A 22,012-nucleotide genomic window follows, 5' to 3' on the forward strand; every position below is an offset into this window, starting at 1 on the left:
ATGTTGGCAAGTTGCTGGGAAGGGAATGCAGATACCCGGATTGCCAAATTGACCTCAAAATCTTCCTACTGTGACTAAAATCTCGTGGGTTTTCTTTCTTTCAGGAACGGCATATCTCTGGGAACCGCTTTTGATAACATCACGAGGGGTGCTGGGATGGCTTACTTCCCTGCCATCAGCCTCTCATTCAAAGAGTCAGTTGCGTTTAACTTCGGAAGCCGTCCACTCCGATATCCTTTAGGTGTGGAGAGGGGGGGATCTGAAGGGAGAAGAGCCTGTCCTGAGACCATCTTTGGAGACTGTAGAATATACATACCTGGCTGCAGTTCACTTTCTTCTGTTGGCACCTGTGCACAGAGCAGGGTCAAGGAAAGAAGAACCTCAGCTGGAGTAGAACTGCAGGGCACGCAAACATCAGTGCTGGTCCCCAACAAGTTTAGGAAATGAGATTTGGTTTCAGCTCTGAATCAGCAGCTACTGCTGCAGCTGGGGCTGCCTGTTCCCAGCTACTCAGATCCTGCAAAGATCTCACTCTCCAGTTTTGGAAACCCTAGTGTTGCTGTGTTGCCGAGCCTCTTGGCCACTGGTCTCCTCTACCTCCCAGCTGCCTGGGACCTCTGACATGGTATTAGCATTGCCTGCTGTATTCCTGTGCAAATGCTGAAACCTGCAACTCCTGTCAGAGCAGTCCTGGATGTGAGTGTTGATAGCTGTAGTGGAGGCTCCTGTTGGTCTTTCTGATGAGAGCAGAAGTGGGGTGTGAAATACTTGCTGCTTGCAATATTGAGGAAGTGGGGATAAGAGCTTGTGGCTTATCATCCGTTTAGAAGGTGCTGTGGTTTGAACTGTGACTGTGGTATGCGTGGGTATAACCTAAGATAGGGACACAGTCTTTTCCTTGCACAAACAAAAGAAGTCCTGAAAGGATCAGATTGCATTTTACCTTAACGCTTGCCTACTTATCCAGTGGAAGGTTACCGCCCCTTGCAAGATCCTCCTGTTGCAGACCTAGTGAAGGCTCGCAAGCTGTTAGGCTACTTGAAGAATGTGATCCATATCAGAATAGATGTGGCGGTAGGCTGATGTCACTGAGTGGATCTGCGGAGCACCGTGCTGGGAAATGTGGTTCCGCACTTCTCAGCACATGCTGGCAGCTCAGATGTTCCCATACGCCTGAGAATCTAAATGCTTGCATGTTTTTGCATGAGGTGTGCATGTCCCTGGAGCTTTTCAGCTTGAAAAATGAATTCCTGATAGTTCCAGAATTTAAGTCATACTGGGCTTGGTTCTTCTCAGTCCTATGAAGTTTCATTCCCAGTATGCAAAAGGTGATGCTTGTGAGGGTCAGAACTGCTGGATTTGATTTTGCAGCCTTGAAAGAAGCTTGTTCATATCCTAAACATTTTACTGATGTCCTGGTGCAGTGATGTGGTAAAATTCTGGCAGATCTGCTTTGAGAACTATTTGGGCTCTGACACCGTTCGCTAGAAACCATTTATTTCCACTAGAGTGAGAGACGACCTGCTTATGCCCAGAGCATAGGGAATGTCATCTGCTATGGTCTTGGCTTGAATGGAGCTCTGCTTTACTAGCTCACCTCCTCTGTAGAGATTCCCATTTACAAATTATCATATACACTTGAACCTGTTTGGAAAAACATTGTCAAAGTGCATGCATGTGGCTGATAATAACTGCCATCTGGACTGCACTACAGCTCTCCAGAGGCATGGGCCTGGCTGCTTTGCCATCCTAAATTCCCGTGTTCAAGGTTTTTACTGCAGTCAGGCATGGGACAGCAAACAGTGGCTGCTCCAGGCCTCTGGGTCATTCAGTCATTGGTGTATGGGTGGATTGGGCTGGATCCAAGCCATGTGCTTTTCTGGGTTTGTCATTGCAGGAAGGGAAGCTGGTGGAGAAAGACACATCCACGTGGCAGCTGCAGGGAGAACCCACAGTGTTGATTACTTTAGCCCACATCTTCAATTATTTCTCTCCTCTTATGGTGAGTTTTGCCTGCCGATCGCAAGCTTCTGTAGGTGCCTGTTATTGTGCTTGCAAGGGGAGGTAAACCTCAGCTTTCGTCGGAAAGCGACTGTGCCTTGGAGAACTGTTGACCTGGCTCTCTGTCTGCAGTGCAAGGTGTACCTCGTAGAAGATGTGCTCATGACCTTCCTGTTGAGCATCCTTGAGCGAGGAGGGGCAGTGGAGGCCCATCCCCTTATTCAGCAGCTGCTGGATCTCATGTGGCTTCTTATGGAGGTGAGTTGCTAGAGTGCTGGTTCCTCCCTAGGGATCGCTGGGAGACCCTGGGAGGTGCTGAGGACAGGAGCCTTCCCTAGAAAATGCTGGTAGTGATCAGCATCTTTCTCTTCCTGGTGACAAGATCCCTTGTTTTGTGGTAGACCACCTTCTTTCCTAGCTTCTCTGGCTGCTGCTTCACACCCTGGGAATGAGGGTTGAATGCAGAGTAATTGGTAATGGTGACACTGGCAATGAGCTAACAAGGCATTTCTAAGTTTCTCCTACTGCTAAAGTAACTGGTGATGTTGAATAACCCCCTGCTTCTGGGAACATCAAATTTATCAGTAAGAAATTAGTTGGTCTCTTGGATGTTGTTAATGCTTATGTGACTCTGGAGGTCTTAAATTCCACCGTGTGCCCCAAGAGATCAATCAGAGTGTGCAGGACTTGGGTGGAAATGGGCACTGCACTCTCACCACCTCCAGCACTGGTGGGAGAAAAACCTCCTCCAACTTCCTATGCCCCTTCCTGTCCAAGCTGGATGAGGTCACTTCTTCCTGGCACACTTATTTGAAGCAGCCTTTGCTAGCCACTGGCAAGCTGCTGCTGCTGGAGTGGTTACACAGAGCCCATCACTGCTGGGGATCTGCTTGGAGACAGCACGTCTGTCCTTTGGGGCAACAATTAACAGATATGGGCACTGGCCCAGCCAGTTGTCCTGATAAGTTTAATTTAAAAATGCCATGACCCCCTCAGGCCCATCATTTTAGAAGTGAAGCTGAACACCCTGGGAAGGCTGCTGTGTTTGTGGAAGAGGTGGCTCTCATCCTGCTAGTTGGATATGAGCTGGACTCCTTTCTGGGTTGGTTCTACCAACACTGTGTGTTGGGTAGGTGTAAGGGATACGAGGATGGGCCACCCAGCCCAACTAAATAGGACCTGGCATTTTGGCTTTTTATAGGTGACTTTTGGGTTGGTTTTACTAGTGCAGAAATTTGTTTCCCTGTAGCAAGGCAATGGCACCAACTTTTGCTTGGACTCTCCTATGGAATCAGATGGACAAACAGTGTGGATTCAGAGCATCTACTTTTTCAGTTCAGAAGTGAATGCTTCCTTCCAAGGTCACGCTGTGGGAACTATAGGTGTTCCCAACTCCATGCTGTTGTTGTTCAATGTGTTTCTTATTTTCTCAGGAGTATGAAGTGCACGAGTGCCTCAAGCAGCTACTGATGTCCCTGTTGCGGGCTTACAGGTTCTCCCCCATCATCCCAGACCTGGGATTGCAAGTAAGTTGCACTTCTGAATCCCCAGGAATCTGTGACTAGCCAGTTTCTGTTATGTCACCTTGTCCAAAGGTACACAGTGTTTCGGATTTTGCAGTTGCTTGATCCAGAGATGGCAATTCTGTCACATTGTACCTATTGGAGAGTCGTATCCTCTTTTGTAGATGGAGTCACTCTAGCTTCTCCTGTTTCCCTAGATTCACTACCTCCGGCTCACCATTGCAGTCTTGAAGCATGAGAAATCCAGGAAATACCTACTCAGCAATGTTCTGTATCCTTTGTGCCTCTTCTAGTATCAGTTCTCCCTGACCTCAGTAATGCAGCCAAGGAGACTTCAAGGATCAGCAGGTTCTGGGAGGCAGAAGCCACACTGTCTTTGAGAGGTCATTTCTAATTTCTCGTGTCTCCTCTGTCTGCCTGACACCATTCTCTACAAAGTCCTGCTTTGAGGAAGGGAAGTAGTGTCATATAGTTCACGTCCTACTAACACAGAGGACTTGATTTCTACTTGACTGACCTCTCCAATGTCCCTAGAGCAAAACCACTTGCAGAGCAGTCCAGCTGCCATGCTAGCATTTGGGCAGCTGCTGTGATAACTGCATGGGGCTTCTTCCAGAAGAGGGCTCTGGATCTTTAAGAACTTTGAATGGTTGGTTGGAAAGGGGTCTCTCACTACAACTCTGGAAGCATGCCCTGTACTTTCTCCCAACATAGCTTCTGTGCTTGCTTTAACTTGGCTGCAGCTTTGATGTGCTCCGTTCGGTTGTATTCTTCTACATTAAGAGCCCGCTGCGTGTGGAAGAGGCTGGTTTGCAGGAGCTCATTCCCACCACGTGGTGGCCAAACCGCTTCACCAAGGAGGTGAGTAGAGGCACATCCACTAAGGAGACTGAAGAAATTTTGTGGCCTGCTGTCCCCATCATTTTCTGGCTGAGGAAATTGGATGGCCCATGTTTCCAGCTGCGTTAGCACTGATGAATGCTGCAGAGCTGTGTGAAAGCTGTAGCCTCTCCATTGCCCTATCATCTTTATTGCCACCTTAGAGGGCACGTTTGGAGTGTGTTGCTCAGGACAGGGGAAGGAGACAGTTTTCTATGGCAACAGATTTGGAAGGGAACTTCACAGCATCTAAGGAATTACAGGTTGACTTGAGTGTCCTCAAAAGATCTCCTGCCTTTACTCATTACAAGGCTGCAGAAGGCCTGTTTAGTTGTTCTTCCAGCTGCAGACACACACTGGTGCATTGTTTCAGGGAGTTTTTGCTCTCCATTTGGCAAGGCATCTTCCCTGTGCAGTGATCTACTAATCGGTGTCTGTCTCCCAACCAGGGCAAGGAGAGTAAGGAGGTGAAGGAGGAGAGCGCTGAGGAGAGACTGAGGCGGCGGGCATATGAAAGAGGCTGCCAGCGGCTCAAGAAACGCATTGAAGGTCTGTGGGGAAGGAGGGGAATTGCCAAGATCCCGTACTTTCTGTGCAGCCAGGGGGACCAGCCCTTGAGCTGTTTCCAAATCCCCTTCATGACCTGAAGTCCAGCTGTGTTCCTGCCAGGACAGGCTGTGCTGCAGAGGCAGGGGCCAGCTATGCCGTGATCTGGTGGAGGGTTATGAGTACTGGAACCCCACTGCACAGACCTGCAGCATCCGGTTGTGGGGCACGAGCAAACCAAAACTCCCCTTTAGGGGCATTGTTTATCTGCTGTGGATGAATTTATTGCTAGGTGGCAAAGAAGAAAATTCTCAGTCATGGGATTGGCTTTCTTCTGGCACTGGTTCTTCCTGGGCTCCCTCTGTGGAGGAGGTAGCCTTTCTCCTGGGGACAGGGTACTGCAGTTTGGGTTAATATAGGTAGTTGCTCTCCAGTGCTTGTTTTCTGATGGCAGATGTGTGTCCCCATTTTAGTGGTGGAAGGTCTCCAGGTTCAGATTCTGAAGCTGCTGCTGAACAACAAGGACAGAGGAGGCGTAAGTGCTCTGTGGATCTTTAGTGTCTCCACAGGATTTGTAAGGCATAGATTTACCACCTGCTTTTCCTCCTGCCAGGGGGAAGCCTCCAGATACATCTTCCTAAACAAGTTCCGCAAGTTTCTTCAGGAAAATGCTAGCAACAGAGGGGTAAGTCAGAGAGCCAGCCTTCTAGCAAGCCTCACACTGAGAGTACTTTGGCACCTTCAGGCTGGGAGCTCTGCCCTTTTGGCTGGGCTGCTTCTAGCGGTTGATCAACTGAGGTCTAGATGTGGCAGGGAGTGAGGAGGAGGGAGAAGATCTGAGGCTAGAAATCCAGCAGCTTATTCACATCCTATGCAGTGATTTGTAGGAAGGTGGTCCTTGGAAACGGCCTTAGGTGGGAGCTGAATGTCCTCCTCAAACCTCTCGGGGAGCATTGCTGGCTTTGGCATCCTCTTCGCTGCCTGGGTAAGGACTGTTGTCCTGGCCCTGGATTGGGCTGTTGGCCTGCAGCTTTAGGAGGTAGGTATCTGCTGTTGCAGGAAACCTTTTCTTCACCTGTATCTCTGTGTTCGTGGTCAGCCTCATCTTTCATGGTGGAGCATGTGGTATCTATCCTCCTCTGTCAGACCAGCTTGTTGTTTCAGTGCCCAGGACTTTCTAGAGGTGGAAACTGCTGACTACTGTCAGGGCCAGGCTCTCTACCAGTGCTGGAAGCTAGAGATGCTAGCAAGGCTGAGAACAGAAAGTTTCTGCCTGCTCCCTGTGGCCACTGGGTCTAAGATGCACTTTCACACCTTCCCTGATGGCTGAACTCTCATTCTTGCCCTAGAACTTGACTGTGTTGTGCCCGCCAGAGTACATGGTGTGCTTCCTGCACCGGCTTATCGCTGCCCTGCGTTTCTTTTGGGATGGCCACAAGGTGAAGACCCCTGCTGCACTGAGCAGTGAAGGTAAGGCCTGGAGGAGAAGCTTTGAAGGCATTTCTGTGGTTAGAACAAGGTTTGCCTCTTGATAGTGGTCTCCAGGATGCCGAAAATTTTCTGTTTCTTATGGATGCTTGAGCCTTCTGTCACCCTGTGTCTGTAGTTCCCAGTCAGCCTGGGAAATTCCTGTGTCCAGATCTATACCAGTTAACATCCAGACATGAGACTTGCAAAGGGGGCACCTGTAATGTTTGCTAGTTCCTCCTGTGTGCTCTGGAGTAGAGTCCAGTATTGATTATGGGTCTGCAGAAGCGCAGCTCATTGATGCCACAGTCAAAGTTTAAGGGAAGATACTTGGTTTTGTGGTTCCCAGACTCTGGGATTAAGGGGAAACCAAGTCAGTGCCGGTTGCTTTCCCACCCTCAAACACTACCTTGCCTGTCCTGCCATGGTCTGCTTGGCACTCCCTAACGTTAGGCTGACCCTTTCTCCCGACTCAGTAACTGCCTTACGATCCCCATGGGACTCGGTGACAGAGCTAGAGTAGCCAAGTGGAGAGCTGCTGAGTTTTCTGGTGATCCAGTTTCCCCCAGGGACTGTGGCTGGGACGGGGGAAGTGCTGGGAGGCTTGTTGTCAGTGGCCATCAGTTGCTTCTGTTTCTGCGTGGATCTAATGCTTGATTCATTGTGGATATCACCTCTGCCTTAATGGCTTGTGCTTTTATGATAACAAAAGTCACTAAATGTTAGTTCAGGCTGGGCCCTGGGGTCTGTCTTAGGAGGGCTTACATGTCTGCGTGGATCCTGTGCATGGGACTTGTGGAAAAAAAAACAAATCTCCTCTGCTTTAGAGGCCTATGTCCCTCCTCAACTCTTCTATAATGGGAAAGTGGATTATTTTGACCTTCAGCGACTTGGAGGTCTCCTGTCTCATCTTAAGAAGACTCTGAAAGGTAAGTGCTCTCATTTCCATTACCTGCATCTGGGTCCTGGCTGGAGTTCACCCAAGAGACATCCCAGGGAGGGACCCATGGGTAATGAATTGGGATTAAATTTAAGGAGAGGAAACTTGAATTTTAACAAGATGCAAGTTACTCTAGAGAAGACACTAGATGGAGCATCCTTTGAGTTAACAGTTTACCTTTTATATCCCTGAATGGGGCCTGTGGCTGGTGGAGAGCAGGGGTACTCTGGGATTACTCTGCTGTGGTGCTCTTGCTGCACCACAGCCAAGGGCTGGGAGCTGTCCAAGCACTGACCAGCGGTGTGGCTCTGCTGGCTGTGATGGATGTCCAGGATTTATTTGCTGCACCACCCTGGGCAAGCAGTAGCAGTCTTGTGTAAGTACTACAGCTGTATGTTAGTATGCAGCATGCTATTCTGGCAGTAGACTTAAAGCCTCCCTTTCAGAAGGGTTAGAAACCTCTTGCTGTTCCGTCACACTTCGTTTGTCTCTGGTTTCTGGCTAATGTGGCACTCGCCTTTGGCTCAGATCTCTCTTCTCCTTCCCCAGTGTGTTTGCAAGATTAGGACCATTTTCCCTGCCTCAGGTTGACCCCTGGCTGAGAACTATGTAATCTCTGGTCTCTTACCAAGGTCTTCCTGGCCAGCTTTAAAAACAGGGCTATGGACTAAGGGACATGTTGTTCAGGCTTTGTACAGTATAGCTGTCAGCGCAGCCTTCCTCTGGCCTGAGAATGTTTTCTGGTCTGAGTCTCCATCCTAGTGACTTGGGGACATATCATAGGACATCATTGAAAAGCTGGATGCTTAAAAGATAGTTTCAGGCCTTGTGTTTCCTTCCCTGCGCTAGTCCCGTTTGGCCTTGGTGACTGTCTCCTGGTTCCTCAGTTATTCTATTTGTTGCTGGTAGGACCAGGAACAGAAACAGGTCCTGGTTGAGCAGCACCCATCGCTGCTTGGTCTCTGCCATGTTAACAAGGGCAGACCTATTCCACGTAACAAAGCTGGGGTGAAGATGAGCTTGTTCTGATGCAGCATCCAACTTTGCTGGCTGCCACTCCTGCTGAGAAGCAGGAAAGAGGATGAGTGTAGGGCTGCCTCATGGGAAGCAAAAGGCAACTCCTGCGTTCACAGCTGCTTTGCTGTTCTCTGTGCAGATGACCTGGCTGCAAAAGCCAATGTCCTGATCGACCCCGCAGAGCTGCAGGCAGTGACTATGGATGATCTTGATGAAGACGAGGAATCAGCAACATCAGCAGCACAGGTAAACCGCGTCCTGTTATTGACCTGTGGGGACCCTGGTGCTGGAGCAGCAAGCTCAGCCGTGGGCTAGAAATGCTTTGCTTTAGATGAAGACAGCATCTGGGCCAGGACTGTAACCAGTCCATGGGCAACCAGATCAACAGCTGCACTTGCATGAAGGTCACTGGAGATCAGCAAGGTCCCGGATGCACCAAGTTTGAATAGCAAAATTTTCTTTGCTCTGCTCTCTCGATACCCACTGATCTGAATATGCCCCCTCCCCTCCATGGCAGCTCTTGGTGCTCGCATTTGAAAGGGTGCAAGGCAACTGCAGACAGAGCAGCTTCTTGCTGCGCAGATCTGCTGCATATATCTGGCATGTGTCCTTAGAGAAAGGAATGTCCATTTGCTAACCTGGCACTGCTGGCTCAGCCGTGATCGGAAGGGTATCTGCTCACCTTCCAGTGGCCACTGTGCACCTATGCCAACATCCTTACAGGGACAACAGAGGAATAGCTGGCAGCCAAGTAGCTAGAACTGTTTCTCCTTTAATTTCTTTTCAGTCTCAGCGTCCCTCTGCTGCCCTGGCCATTGGTGGAGCTCTTGCCAGACCCGGCTGGCTCAGCTCCCCCACCCTGGGCCGTGCCAACCGCTTCCTCAGCACGGCGGCCGTCAGCCTGATGAACCCGCGGCGGCCTCTTGGCACCCTGGAGAAGATCAAAGTGCGCACACTAAGCGTGGAGCAGCGGACAGAGGAGGACAGTGAGTACTTCTGTGTGCTAGCATGGCCCAGGTGGAGAATGGAGTACCGGGTGATGTCTTCCAGCTCCCAGTACTCTCAAGAGGAATGCAGTCTGTTTGCTGCCAGCTTTGCTCCGTCCCATTCCCAGGGCGCGCTGACACCCACAAGTCCACAGTTAACCACTTTGTCATCCTGAACATGTCAGTGGTGAAGCTGTCACTCTCTGTGTGCAAGGAGATGCTGCCTTGGTTCCTGCAAGCGCAGCGAGACTTTGCAGCGAGGCAGTTCAGAGGCAGCTGTAGCCACGCTTGCTCTGAACACAGACCAGCCAGAGGACAACATGGGCAGTAGCAGCACCATTGCTCTTGGACTGGGTTGACCAGGCCTCTGAAGCACGTACAGGGCTCGAGGAAGCGGGACTTGCGTGGCCTGGGTCTGTTTGAACAATTCTGACAGGTCAACCCGATGCAGACAGTGAGATGGGAATGGTCTGTTAGTATATCTAATGACTCACATGGGCTGGGAAGGAGCACTGTGTTACAGAGGCACAGCAGGGCTTTGGCTTCAAAGAGGTGCAGGGAAAAGCTGAGGTGCCAAAATGCCTTGCTGAGAATTTCTCTCCTGTCTTGGGGATGCATCGCAGTTGAAGGCAGCCATGGAAATGAGGGTCTTTTACTGGGTAGACCCCCAGAAGAGCCGGACCAGCCCATCACAGAGAACTCCCTTCTGGAAATCCTGGATGGGATAGTGATGATGTACAACCTCAGTGTCCACCAGCAGCTTGGGAAGGTAAGTGGCACGTGCTATGCAGAAATCCATTCCCCCAACATCCATGCTTCTCCACTGACTCTCTGTTTTCCACTTATTTAGTGACTGTCCTTTCCTTCTCCCAACCCCAGTGGGGGATCCGGTTGCATGCTTATATGTCTAGGGAAAAAAATACCCTAATTTATTGTTGGAATCTGCTGATTTTTAGATGGTTGGGGTGTCAGATGATGTGAATGAATATGCCATGGCGCTAAAAGACACAGAAGAAAAAATCAGCCGCTGCCCAAAGAGGGTGAGTGCCTCTGGACTCCCAGCTTCCTTCTCTGGTAGAGCCTCAGTATCTGGCAAAAAGGATGAAGCACAGTGGGTGGTTTCTAGACTTGGAGTAACCATTGTCTGGGAATGGGGTACTAACCCATGCCCGGAGCTGGCAGCTACATGTCACACTGTGCTAACCCATTGTACCACTGTCTCGAGGAACAGAGGGACTGAAGCAACCGCTCTGGCTTCTCCCAGACAAGCCATGGCAGCTTGCAAACCTCCATGTGCTGCAGACGCCTTGGAGCTGGTCTCCTGGGGTGGGGACTCTCCAGTGCTGGACTGGGGACACATCTGTCCTATTACACTCAGTCCCCAGCAGCTGGATCTGATGATGCATTAAAGAGGGATCTGACAATAGTTGACTCTAAAGCTGCTGCCCACATTGGACCAGTGTCTGCATCAGGCCTTGTGGGCTGCAGCTGAGACTGATAAGTGCTCTTTATAGCACTGATTCCCACTCCCTATGCAGAAAGGCTGCGGACCCCTTTCCCTTCTGCCAGTACTCCCTAGCTAGCTCCAAGGTGGTATTTGCTTTTGCATTGTTTGTCCAGCTCTGAAAAAGGATGCTATAAATGGCAGTGACATCTGCCCTTATATCTCTGCACTCTTTTCAGAGGAGAGACATCCACGAGGAACTGCTGAAGAGCCAAAAGGTCTTCTCTGAGAAGCTCAATCACCTAAGCCGACGCCTCGCTTGGATAAATGTCACCATTTATTCAAAGGTGGGCAGGAGCATAATGTGAGGCAGCTCAGAGGAGACTGAGCAAGTGTGCCTCTGTATCTGTGCTGCTTGGCTCACGTGTCATAAATGTCATTTTCCCTGATGTTGGAGTAATGCCAATGATCTTTGGAGCTCATTTTTCCCTTCTTTTGCATCAGAGACTCCTTGCTAGGCCCAGATCCTCTCATGTCCCAGGCTTGGTCCCATAGTGTTTGTTAGGACACAGCCCAGTCTGTTCTGAGCTGTGCATGTTGCTGTAGGCTTTCCCTTGGTTCATTGGGCCTCTGAACTGCGGACAGAAGGGTGTACTTCAAAGGGAGATTCAGTTCTCATGGCATGTCTGAGGATAGAGGCTACTGTGAACCATTTCCCTGAGCTGTGCTCTGCGTGTCACGGGCATCTCACTAGTGCTGCTCTTCCTGAAATCTGCAGGTTCCAAGTCTAGGGATTTTTGTTCGGGTGTTCTTCCCTTCTTCTCCTGGTTCCCACGTAGAGAGTGTGCGTTCTGCATTTTGTTACACAGTGACTATTTGCACGGGTGGTCCCATTTTCTCTTCATTCACCATTTTCCAGGGTAAAGTCTCCGGTCTCTTTTCTCATAAGCAGTTTTGCTGTTATGCTCCACTGATCTCTTCCTGTCTTCCCTTGCACATTGCCTTGCACCATCTCTGCTTTTTTGTGCTGGGGAGGAAGACACGTTTCCCTGAACATGCAGTGGCAGCAGGGTCTCTGCATGTGTCCCAGGATGTAAACAGGGAGGGGAAGAGTGGCAGGTCCTACGAACACGTCTGGCAGAGCTGCAGTGGCTGATCCTGACTCGTGAGCACTTTGCTCATCCCCTCCTTCACTCCCAGAGCAGGACTGCAAGGCACAGCGCCATGCTGTAGAAGCTCTCCAGCTGCATTAGTGTAGCCCATGCTTGCCAGAAAATAAACCTTTCTTCCCAGACTGCTCTTGAGAGGCTGAGGGGCATTACCAGCGCGCATTGCAGGTATCGCTGTCATCACCCATGCAGAAACACTAGTCACGTCTCTAGATGTTCTGTTGTCATATTAAACGCAGGTACCCCCCTCCCATCATGAGTGTGGTGTCACCTTTCTGGATGAATCAGCAGCATCTGGGAGTGAAGATCAGATCCTTCCCCGCCTGTGTTCCTGTCCTGGTCTGCGTGGCCCGCAGGGAGAGCATTCACTAGCTGGCTCGTGCTGTGAAATGTGCCCCAGGAGTTGAGCGAGCTTGCTCTCGAGAGGAATGTAGCTGCATGGAGGAGCTTGTCCATCCTGCCTGTACCTTCAGGGCTCCATCTCACAGCCATCACAGATGCCTGCTGTTTCCCAGTGGACACATCCACCCAGTGGGCTCCAGCATCCCTGGAACTTGTGTGCAATGGAGGAACACAACTGTATGAGTGTTGCAGGCACTGCTGATGCAGAGAAAGAGACTGGTTCTGTCTAGAGGTGAAGTCCTGCTCTGTGCTGAGGTGTCAGAGCACAAGAGAGGCTGCTTCTTCCTCAGGGGAATTAGTCACTAGTTTATTCTGAGCTGAGGGCTTTAAGGTTAGACAAAAGAGAGTGCTACAGCTTAAAAACACTCCAAGTTTCAAAGTAGATAATCCTGCCTTCAAAACATCCCTGTGGGAAGACCACTTCATCTTATTTTATTGCAACACTGTATTTATTTGTCACCCCATAGGTATTCACATCTTTGTATCCTCTTGGTGTATGCTTTCTTCTAGCTTGGCAATACCTGAAATTATGTTTTGAGGTTGTCAGGCCTTAATAAATACACATGCAGCTTTCTTTACCTTAATGTTGTCTGCACAATTGCTTTTTATCCTGAAAGCAGCAGTTGAGCTGAGATGTGTCTTGGTGTCAAGATGAAGATGTCTTTTAGTCAATTTAGTTGATTTGCACTAGTTCAGTCTAATTTTCAGAACAAACCTACATAAATCTCCCAAAGATGTTAGCAACAAACTTTAGAAAAGCCACTAAGCAAATGAAATCACTTATCTGCACCTCTGATTTTATTTTTTTTTAATTAGAAGTGTAACCATCCTCCATCTATTTTTATGCAAACTGCTGTTGCTTATGATATTTCTTGGCATTGCAGAATGTGAAATATTTCCTCTTTCTATGGCTTTGTTGCTGCTGATTTTTATAGCTTAAAGTTATACAGATGCCTTTAAATTTCCTGGTTTTAATTCAGGACTCCCTGAGTTTTGCTTAGAGAAGCTAGAGGCCGATGTTCCTCAGGACTGTAAATCTGGTTGAATGGCTGGCACAGAATCTGAAAGGCTGTGGCCGTCTATTGCGAAGATCTGAGTTGGTATGAGCTTTCAGCCTGTTCCCATTTAATTCCTACAAAGAAGCAGAGCTTTCTTTCCAGCAGATTTATGCTGGGTTTGCTAGTGCCTGCCTATCCTTAGTTGGAATAAAAACCAGCATGCCTTTTTTGCTATTGGGCCTGTGTGGTCATAAATACCCTACCAAGGAGTAGTCCTTGGGGAGTTTCAAGGCATAGTGAGGCAAAGCCACAGTTGATCTGACTTCGTGTTGGTGATGGTCATGCTCTGAGCTTGAGGTTGGTGTAGAGATCTCCGATTGTTCCTTCCACCTGACACTGCTGTGGCTCTGTGGAAAGACCAAATGGCAGAGATCCGGTTAATGAACTTAGAGCAGTGGTCTGAGGATCATCTCAGACATGTTTGAGGTCTATGTGTGGTGCTGATGGTTGTGTTTCTTCAAAGATAAGCTGGACAAAACTGAATAGGGATTGTTGTGTTCTCTCTGGCCAGGAGAAGATGCAGGACGTGTATTGGCTGCTGCAAGTGTGCATCCGCACCATTGAGCATGGCGACAGGACGGGCTCGCTTTTCGCTTTCATGCCGGAGTTCTACCTCAGCGTGGCTATGAACAGCTACAGCGCACTCAAGAACTACTTCAGCCCTGTAAACAGCATGGAGGAACTTCCAGGTAAGGGGATGAGGAGGCCTTGCTAATTCTGGCCTGATAAACTTCTAAAGCAAGCCACATCCTTATGGTGAAGTAGTGGTAGTTGGGCATCATCCCTTCTGTGTCCTTTCTTGGTTGTGATGTGCTGTACCAGTATATTATCTGTGTGCTGTGGGGCAGGAGCTGAGTGCCATTCCTTGAGTGGGTACCCACTGGTGGGCTGTGGCCATTGCAGTGCTCAGGCAGGAAGGCCATGCCTTGCCCGAAGCTGCTGCAGTGTTGGCTGTAGTGAAAATCACAGGCAGCTCTGGGTTTTGCTTCCAAGGAGGTACCAGGAACGGGCTGGGATGCTGGAAGGTGTGATTGTCCCAACAATGCATGCCACTGCCTGATGATTTCTGGGTGGGAGATGTGCCGTGAGTGCAGGAACTAGGACTACTTTTTCAAACCCCCCTGGGATTTGGGTATGTTCCACTGGAGATAACCACCCACTTGGTGCCAAGAGCCTGTGTTTAGGTGGATTTCCTCTGTGCAAGTTCTGTGCTTTTCCTGGCTAAGTGATCCCACTGAGCTCTTAACAAGTAGTTCTGTGCATTCCAGAGCCCATGAAGGTAGGAAGAGCTTCTCTTCCCACCAACAAGACAGAGCTGAAGTGTTCACATCCATTAAGTGGGGGCTGTCCCTGCTCTTCAGGGAGAAGCAGAATTGAGCAGTAGCAGATTTCTTCATGGTCTGTAGGCTGGATATGGCTTTTCTGCAGAGATTTAGGGAGTTATTTGTGTTGTTCAGCCTCTTCCGCACTAGGCATCTCTCCCCTGTCATCCGACTCAACTGCATGGTTTTATCTTTCTCTGAGTAACTGTTCCAGACTCTGCAGACTGAGCTGAGCTGAGAGGCTCTGTTGGAGATGAATGTGTTTTCGAAGCTGTCTGTTTTGACAACTAGACACACAACAAAGCTGCAGTTAGCTGTAGCAGGAATTAATTCTATGGCCTGTGCTGTGTCCACAGGAATGCTGGGACCACAGGGCTGGCCGTCAGGCTGTTGGCATGATCCCTGCTCCTTCCTTCTCTTTGCAGGCTACGAAGAGACCCTGATGCGCCTCGCTGCCATCCTGGCCAAGCATTTTGCTGACTCAAGGATTGTGGGCACGGGTAAAGCTGCACTCTTCAGCTTTGAGGGTGATAATGTTGCAGGTCTGGTTGATCCCACAGTGGCTCACCAGCCTTCTGCTGGGATCTGTCTGCTGAATCTGTTGTTAAGTGCTTTATGCCTCCACATACAAAGGGAGGCTGGGCACTGCCCTTGTCTGGTGTGTCCTGCTTATTCCAGGGTTAGATACATAACCTAGGATACCCTTTTGAGAGCAGAGCTCATGTCCCACCTACTTGCATGTCCAGTCTGGGGTTATTCCTTAGCTGCCTGAGCATAAGCATGCCCCCCACATCACCTAGGACAGCATGCCTTTCTGAGTGAGGGTCAGTCCCTCCCAGCTTCTGGTGTTCAGGTGCTCCCTGGTTTGCTGTGTGTCCTTGGGTGCCTGGCCTAGTCCCTTCTCATTCCTCCTCAGACATCCGGGACTCCCTGATGCAGGCGTTGGCCAGCTATGTCTGCTACCCCCACTCACTGCGTGCTGTGGAGAGGATCCCAGAAGAGCAGTAAGTGCTGCCCTGCCTGTTCCCAGGGAACTGGGGCAGGGCTGGGGTGCTGGTAAGGCTGGTTGGGGGAGCAGGTGGACTGCCAAACACTGCTGAGGGTCCAGGAGCTGCAGCAGGGTGCTGGAGTTGGCTTGGGAGCCTTCAATCTGCCCCAGCTCTATGGGTCCAACTGTGTGTCCTATTTAATCCCCTGTCCCCAAACCCTTTGGGCTGACTTATGTCTTTGTCTGACAGGCGGATCTCCATGATGAAGAACCTCCTGGCTCCCTATGAGCAGCGACCCTGGGCACAGACCAACTGGATTCTCGTCAGACTGTGGCGGGTGAGCATCCTACATCCCTGCTCCTCTCAGTGGCTGGGGCTGGTTGGACACTGAGCATTTCGCTTTCCAGTAGCAGCAAAACTCAAGTGTTTTCCAGCCTCTCAGATCTCTCCTTATCTCTTTTACCAGGGCTGTGGCTTCGGGTACAGATACACACGGCTCCCACACCTGCTGAAAACCAAGCCTGAGGATGCCAGCCTCCCCAGCCTGCAGAGTGAGTGGGGCAGGGGATGGGCACTCGGTTTTACGATGGGTGGTGAGGGAGGACCAGCCTCTTCCCTAGCATCCATCCCTACTGTGGGCCAGGCCAGCTGGTGACATGGCTGCTGAAGTAGGGGGATCCTGGCCAAATATCCAGGCCTGATCTTTGCAGCCAGCATTTCCTTTCCTGGACATCCCCAGCCTCTCTGCACTGGCTGGTGACTCTGTTGCGTGCTGGGTGGTGGGCTAGATCCATCACGAGGCAGGATTCTGCCCTTCAAGGGAGAAGAGAGAGGCCCAGGGCTACATCCTTACCAGAGCTTTACACCAAAATGTAAGCCTGGGAGAAGGCTCGCTGATGTCCGCAGCGAGCTGCCACTGTGGGGAAGTGTTGGTGAGTGTGCCAAACAGTAGGTACCCAGTGAGAGGGAGTGAGTGCCCAAGGAGGCAGGGCACTGGACAGGTTTGCAAGGAAGGAGTGTGTTAACCAGGCATCTCTCAGAGCCTGGCAGAGCCTTCTCTGCCTTTGGCACTGCAGTTTGGTTCCCAGCACTCACTGAACCGAGGGATTCCTTGGCTCTCTTGTGGCTGAGAAAGGCACCTTCTCCTTTCCATGTCTTTCTTGAGCTGAAGCATACATGCCCAGCTTAACCCTTGCAGGTTCTGGGCCTGCCCAAATACATTCCTGACCCTCCCTTTCCTGTGGAAAAGGCTTTGTGCCAGACCTTGCTCCTGGAGAGTTGCACAGGGATGGGGGACAGCGGGTGCTGCAGCCTGACATGGGCAGGTGGCATGTGGAGGTGTGCGCTAAACCCCGTCACGTGGGGAGAGCTGCCTGTCTCTGTTTAATGGCACTCTTGTTTTCTTTCTCTCTCCCGCCTGTGGGTGTCCAGGAGATCTCTCTGTTGCTAGTTTCCAGAGTAAGTTTGTTATGTGACCCTCTTTTGTCTGGTGAAGTAGCTTTAGAGAGCTCCCTCCTTCCCCTCTTCTGTCTAGAGAGACCCTTCTTCGGAGGCTTCATACAACAGTTGTTTTTCTCAGTTACGTCCCTGGGAGATGCCAGGCAGGCTGGTGCCCACATGGCAGTCTCTGAGGCTGCGTGGTGGACCCACTCTTGCAACGGTTTTATCAGGGTTACCTCTGGGGTCAGAGCCTTACCACAGGCTGTGCCAGCCTTGGGTTCCTCTCATCCTTGGAGGACGATGGGGGAGCCCTTGGTACATATGCAGGAGGGCCCTCATGACTGTCCCCTCACCCGCCTACCACACAAGCAAGACACAAGTTCCATGGGGCAGTGACTGAGCTCCCCCCATCCTGGGGAGCTCCGAGGCAGGAGCAGAGTCCCTCAGCTTTCAGGGCCTCTCTCCATCCATCTCCAGGTGGCTCCGCAAAGTCTGAGCCCGGAGTGGGCTGAGCTGGCTACTGGGGACTCGCTCCTGGGATTGCTATTTTAAGGCGCAACTAAATCAATAATGAATGCTGATTTAATTGAAGAGGGACAGGGGACTCAGAGGTGTCCTTGAGATGCTGCCGGGGGAAGGAGGAGGAGATGACCCCCCCCGCCTTCCCACCCATCAGTCTTCACCTTGTTGCAATTTGAGCATTGGCAAGGACAACAGAATAAACTGCTGAGCTGAAGGAAATCCCTCTTTGTCCGAATCTGCGTATACAGGCCGGTCTGAAGGGAACTCGGGCAGATGCCTCTTCTCTGGTGCTCCAGCCTTGTCCTGCTTTGGGGATGCTTCCCTGGAGGACGCTGCACAAGTGGGGAAGGTGTACTGGTGCTGCCTCACAATATCCATGAAACACGCAGAGCACAGCCCACCTGTTCTCCTGTGCTGCCCTTTGCCTCTGCTCACTGATGATGAGCAACGAGATGGCTGCCTGGGCTAACCCAGGGAGGGGGAGAGGCTCAGAAAGGCTGTCTGTGTTCCTGCTTGCTTCCTGAGTTGTTCCTTAGCCCCACCAGCACCAAACAGCTCTCATCCAGGCAGGGCTCTGCCTCCAGTTTGTCTCCTGAGAGCAGACAGGGGCTCCGTTTGGAGGCCGGGGCAGTTCTGGTTGGTGGCTGCTGTAGGAACTTGTTTTGCTTTCATTGTGGCTTGTAGGCAAGGCCGGGTGCTGTTACGGCACGCACACGGTGAGCAGCAGTGGTGGCCCTGTGCCAGGCCCAGCCTGTCTTGCTTTTACCGAGCTGCAGGGAGGCTTCAGGTTGCAGCACAGGGCTCCTCTGCCCCAGGCCTTCTGCCCACGCATCCATCAAGCGGTGGAGGGTAGGTGGGTGGGACCATGAGATCATCTAGCTGAGCTGTTGTGCAGTGTGGGCCAGAGAATTCACCCACGTCCCTTTCCCAAGTCCAGCAAATTGCCTAAGCTAAAGAGGTCTTTCAGAAAGAAATCCTGTCTAGATCTGACAACAACAGAAGCATCAGCTGATGGCAGGTGAACTGTCCAAGCCCCTCTGATGGTGGTTTCTCACCCTTTTCATTCCATCACTTTTTCCTGATGGAAATGTATCTAACCTCATCTTCTGTCTTCCACTGCTGCTGCTCTGCGTCTCTCTGCTGGGTTAAACTCTGTGCATTACAACATTTTATTCTTCAAAAGTGCTTGTGTACCAGGGTAAGCTCATTTCTTGGTCCTTTTTAATGGTGAAAATAAAGTGCAGCCTCTGTGTCCTATCCAGGAAGGTGTTTTGCTTTTCTGTGAGCCCTGGTGCTCATCCTTCACATGTTTTCAGCAGCCCAGAGGTGCCAGTGTCATGCTGGCTGGAACACCGCCCCGATCTGCTGGTCACAGAGCCAAAACTTGCATTAGCCTGCTCGCCAGCACTTTGCTTTGGAGGCATGCACAAGTCCAAGGCACGCGCTGGGGCATCCTAATGCCTTGCACTCGACCTTATTGATATCTCATCCCGTGAATGCAGCTTGCTTTCCTTCTGCCTCACACTGCAACGTTCCCTTTGGTCCTCTCAAAATACATCTTTGAACGAGCATGGTTTACCAGTGGTGTGGATCGCTGCATCCCCAGATTACCTCTTTCACTGCTGTTTCATCAGTCCAACAGCCACAGCTGCTGTTGGACTGATGTTCCACATCTACATTTGCATCCTTCCAAAAACTCGGATGAGTGTTGGGTGGAACTGCTTTGCTTCTGAATCTGGTCCATTTGGGGCTTTCCTCCTTTGTGCTTCCAGCTCTACTCTAAATGCTGCAACGTCCAGAGAACCCCTTCGGCTGCTGACCAAGAAGTACACAAGTAACCCTGTTATAAATCTTCCTGAGTCATTAGCAAACTATAAAGTACATAATTATCTTCCTGTGATGAAAGTACGTGACCCTGCTTCTTTACAATTATCTAGTAGGAGCACTTATTGAAGGCTTCCACTTTGTCTGCATTATTAATTTTTAACTCTATCTATTACTGGGCCTTTGCTACTGTTAGGCTTTCTCTCATTACTGTTTTAAATAACTCTGGTGGAATTTTTTTCCCATAGTTGAAGAAATTTTGCAGGTAGCATGGTTAGCCATGGATGTTTCTTTTATGTCTTCCCCTTCTGTTGCCCCTTTTCTCCTTGTTTTTATCAACCACTGGCTATCTTTGATTATGTTCACTTTACCTTTTACATTTTAACTCATGTCTTTGCTTTGTCCTGGTCTCAGTTGAACTTTTTAACCCAAGTGCTTGCTGTAGCACGGAGGCTTTCTGACTGCCTAATAATATTCTTCAAGAACTCTGCAGCTTTATTCATTATTCCACCCCACCTAGATTTTTTTTTTTTCTTTTTACCTCTGACTATTTTGCTTATATTTTTGCGGGGAAGTTTCTCTTGTGGAAACATCGGATATATCCATAACCGCTTGGGGCCACGCTCTGTTGCCCACATTAAATGTATTGAGGTCATAATTTCTGGCCTTGGAAAACCACCGATTTCTGTTCCAATGTCTGATCTTTATCTGTCATAATGAAGGCTAAGCCAAGATTGAGTGGCTTCTCTATTGAGGAGTTACAAGTTTTAGAAATATTAGTGACTTACTATTGCCAGGATCAAGGAAGTAACCACATCAGTGAGTATCCACAGACTGTCTATGAAATGACATTCCTGTCTGAAATGGCACATGTAAGGGCTGTGTCCTTACCCAGTGGTAACTGAGAGGTGAAGGAGGTGGGTAGAAATGCCTCTGCAGAGGGGAATATCTTTCAAATGAAGATGAACACAGCACCAGGGCTAGGTTTCTGGATACCACTAACAATTGCCCCATGGAGAACCTCATCTGGGAACCCATACACAGGACGAAGCTGCTTTTGCTGTTTTCCAGGACTGGTTCCTTATGTTGCTTTCAAAGAGTGACAGTGATTGCAGCGTCTTTAGATTCAGAATCCTCTTGGAAGCAGCAGAAGCTGAAGAAGTCCACTGTTCCCTGGTATTAACTTAAAACCTTAGAAAAAGCCTACATAACTGAGGATAAGTTTGACCAGAGACACCACTTTTTAATGTTTTTATAGACTGGCACAGTCTTTGCCAGCAGCAGGGAAAGCATTTAAGAACCTAGAATTGAAGGTTTGGAGCAAATTCACACCACTTATTGGAAAAAGACCATGAGGAAATAGTCATTGGCTAAAAATCAGGATAAAGCAAGTTATTACAAGCATAAGAACATCCTTTAAAAAGCCAAAGCTTCCTTCAAATGAGGTGGACTTTGGCTGGGCAATTCATGTTGAGATCTGTCCTGACTTGAAATGTTGGTAAAAGAGGCTTTGGAGATGGGCCAACAGGACAACCCACAGAGCTCATCCAGGAGGAATGGTGATCCTTGCCTAGAACTACTTTGGTGCTTGAAGGCTGGAACAGGGCTAATATGTCAGCAGTTTTGATAAAAAGCACTTTTTACATGTTGAGGGAAGGTTGGGGAAAAGATTACGCAAAAGCTCAGACCTGCAAAAGGACCTTCCAGTCCTGAATGACTGGGAGAGAAAAAGCAGATGGAATTCAGTGTCACCAGATGTAGAGTGGTGAATGCGAAGGGAAAATGAGATTGAAAATCAGTGGGCTGTGAGCTGAGCATAACCCTTAGGGACAAGATTTCAGGGTGAGCTCCCTTGGACCTGTCTGTGCACCCTCCTGAGAAGAGCACCATGGTATTTCAGGTGTGACCTCCTCAGAGCCAAGCAAAGGGGTAACACCTCTCCTTGATCTGCTGAGCACATCCTCCTACCATCACCCACCTCTTAGGTGTAGCGAGAGCCTTCACCTATCCCCTGTTGAAGCTGTCATCCTACAAAACCCCTTTATGGGATGGTGCCCAGACCGTTGTTTCCCAGCCAGGACTGATATTTGTGGTCATTCTTCCACAGATGCAGAATTTTTCCTTTGTGTTGAATATGATCATTTTTTTTTTTTCCAAATCCTCAAGTTTCTCAGGGTGCCTCTAGCACATCAGACAAAGCCCCTTGTCTAGTGTCATCTGCAAATTTGGTAAGGGTGTGCTGTGCCCCATTGTCCATCACTGACAGAGAAGATGAGGTGGGCTCCAGTGTTGACTCCTAGGCTTCTCCAGCTGTGCCCTGCAGCTAGCAAGTTCCTGAGGATCTTGAACTTGATTCTTGCAAAAGGGTTATCCTTGAACTGTCATCCTGTTGTAATCTTTTGGAAAATATCAGCTTGATGCCCACTCACAGGAACAAATTGCATAGCAGCAATTATGAGAAAAGGAAAACAAAACAAAACCAC

The 22,012-nt window shown here is 49.8% G+C and overlaps 1 protein-coding gene across 4 annotated transcripts in view; it reads left to right on the forward strand.

Annotated features, from left to right (window-relative positions):
- The window catches only part of RNF123 (ring finger protein 123), a 52,610-nt gene that overhangs the window by 11,051 nt on the left and 19,547 nt on the right, over positions 1-22,012 (forward strand). For 3 of the 4 annotated variants that reach the window (XM_033004085.2, XM_033004087.2, XM_033004086.2), the window contains exons 10-32: positions 105-230; positions 960-1,074; positions 1,898-2,002; positions 2,134-2,259; positions 3,435-3,527; positions 3,722-3,795; positions 4,268-4,385; positions 4,853-4,952; positions 5,423-5,484; positions 5,563-5,634; positions 6,299-6,419; positions 7,244-7,345; positions 8,513-8,619; positions 9,161-9,359; positions 9,983-10,128; positions 10,316-10,399; positions 11,043-11,150; positions 13,944-14,121; positions 15,180-15,254; positions 15,671-15,758; positions 15,993-16,080; positions 16,210-16,294; positions 17,175-17,201. In XM_033004085.2, the coding sequence (XP_032859976.1) occupies positions 105-230; positions 960-1,074; positions 1,898-2,002; positions 2,134-2,259; positions 3,435-3,527; positions 3,722-3,795; positions 4,268-4,385; positions 4,853-4,952; positions 5,423-5,484; positions 5,563-5,634; positions 6,299-6,419; positions 7,244-7,345; positions 8,513-8,619; positions 9,161-9,359; positions 9,983-10,128; positions 10,316-10,399; positions 11,043-11,150; positions 13,944-14,121; positions 15,180-15,254; positions 15,671-15,758; positions 15,993-16,080; positions 16,210-16,294; positions 17,175-17,201 (2,399 nt within the window). The remainder of the gene's footprint in view (positions 1-104; positions 231-959; positions 1,075-1,897; positions 2,003-2,133; positions 2,260-3,434; positions 3,528-3,721; positions 3,796-4,267; positions 4,386-4,852; positions 4,953-5,422; positions 5,485-5,562; positions 5,635-6,298; positions 6,420-7,243; positions 7,346-8,512; positions 8,620-9,160; positions 9,360-9,982; positions 10,129-10,315; positions 10,400-11,042; positions 11,151-13,943; positions 14,122-15,179; positions 15,255-15,670; positions 15,759-15,992; positions 16,081-16,209; positions 16,295-17,174; positions 17,202-22,012) is intronic. The other variant, XM_042799537.1, reaches the window with a different exon arrangement.

Source organism: Tyto alba, unplaced genomic scaffold, assembly GCF_018691265.1.
Source record: "Tyto alba isolate M040663 unplaced genomic scaffold, T.alba_DEE_v4.0 Super-Scaffold_3, whole genome shotgun sequence".
NCBI classification, from domain to species: domain Eukaryota; kingdom Metazoa; phylum Chordata; class Aves; order Strigiformes; family Tytonidae; genus Tyto; species Tyto alba.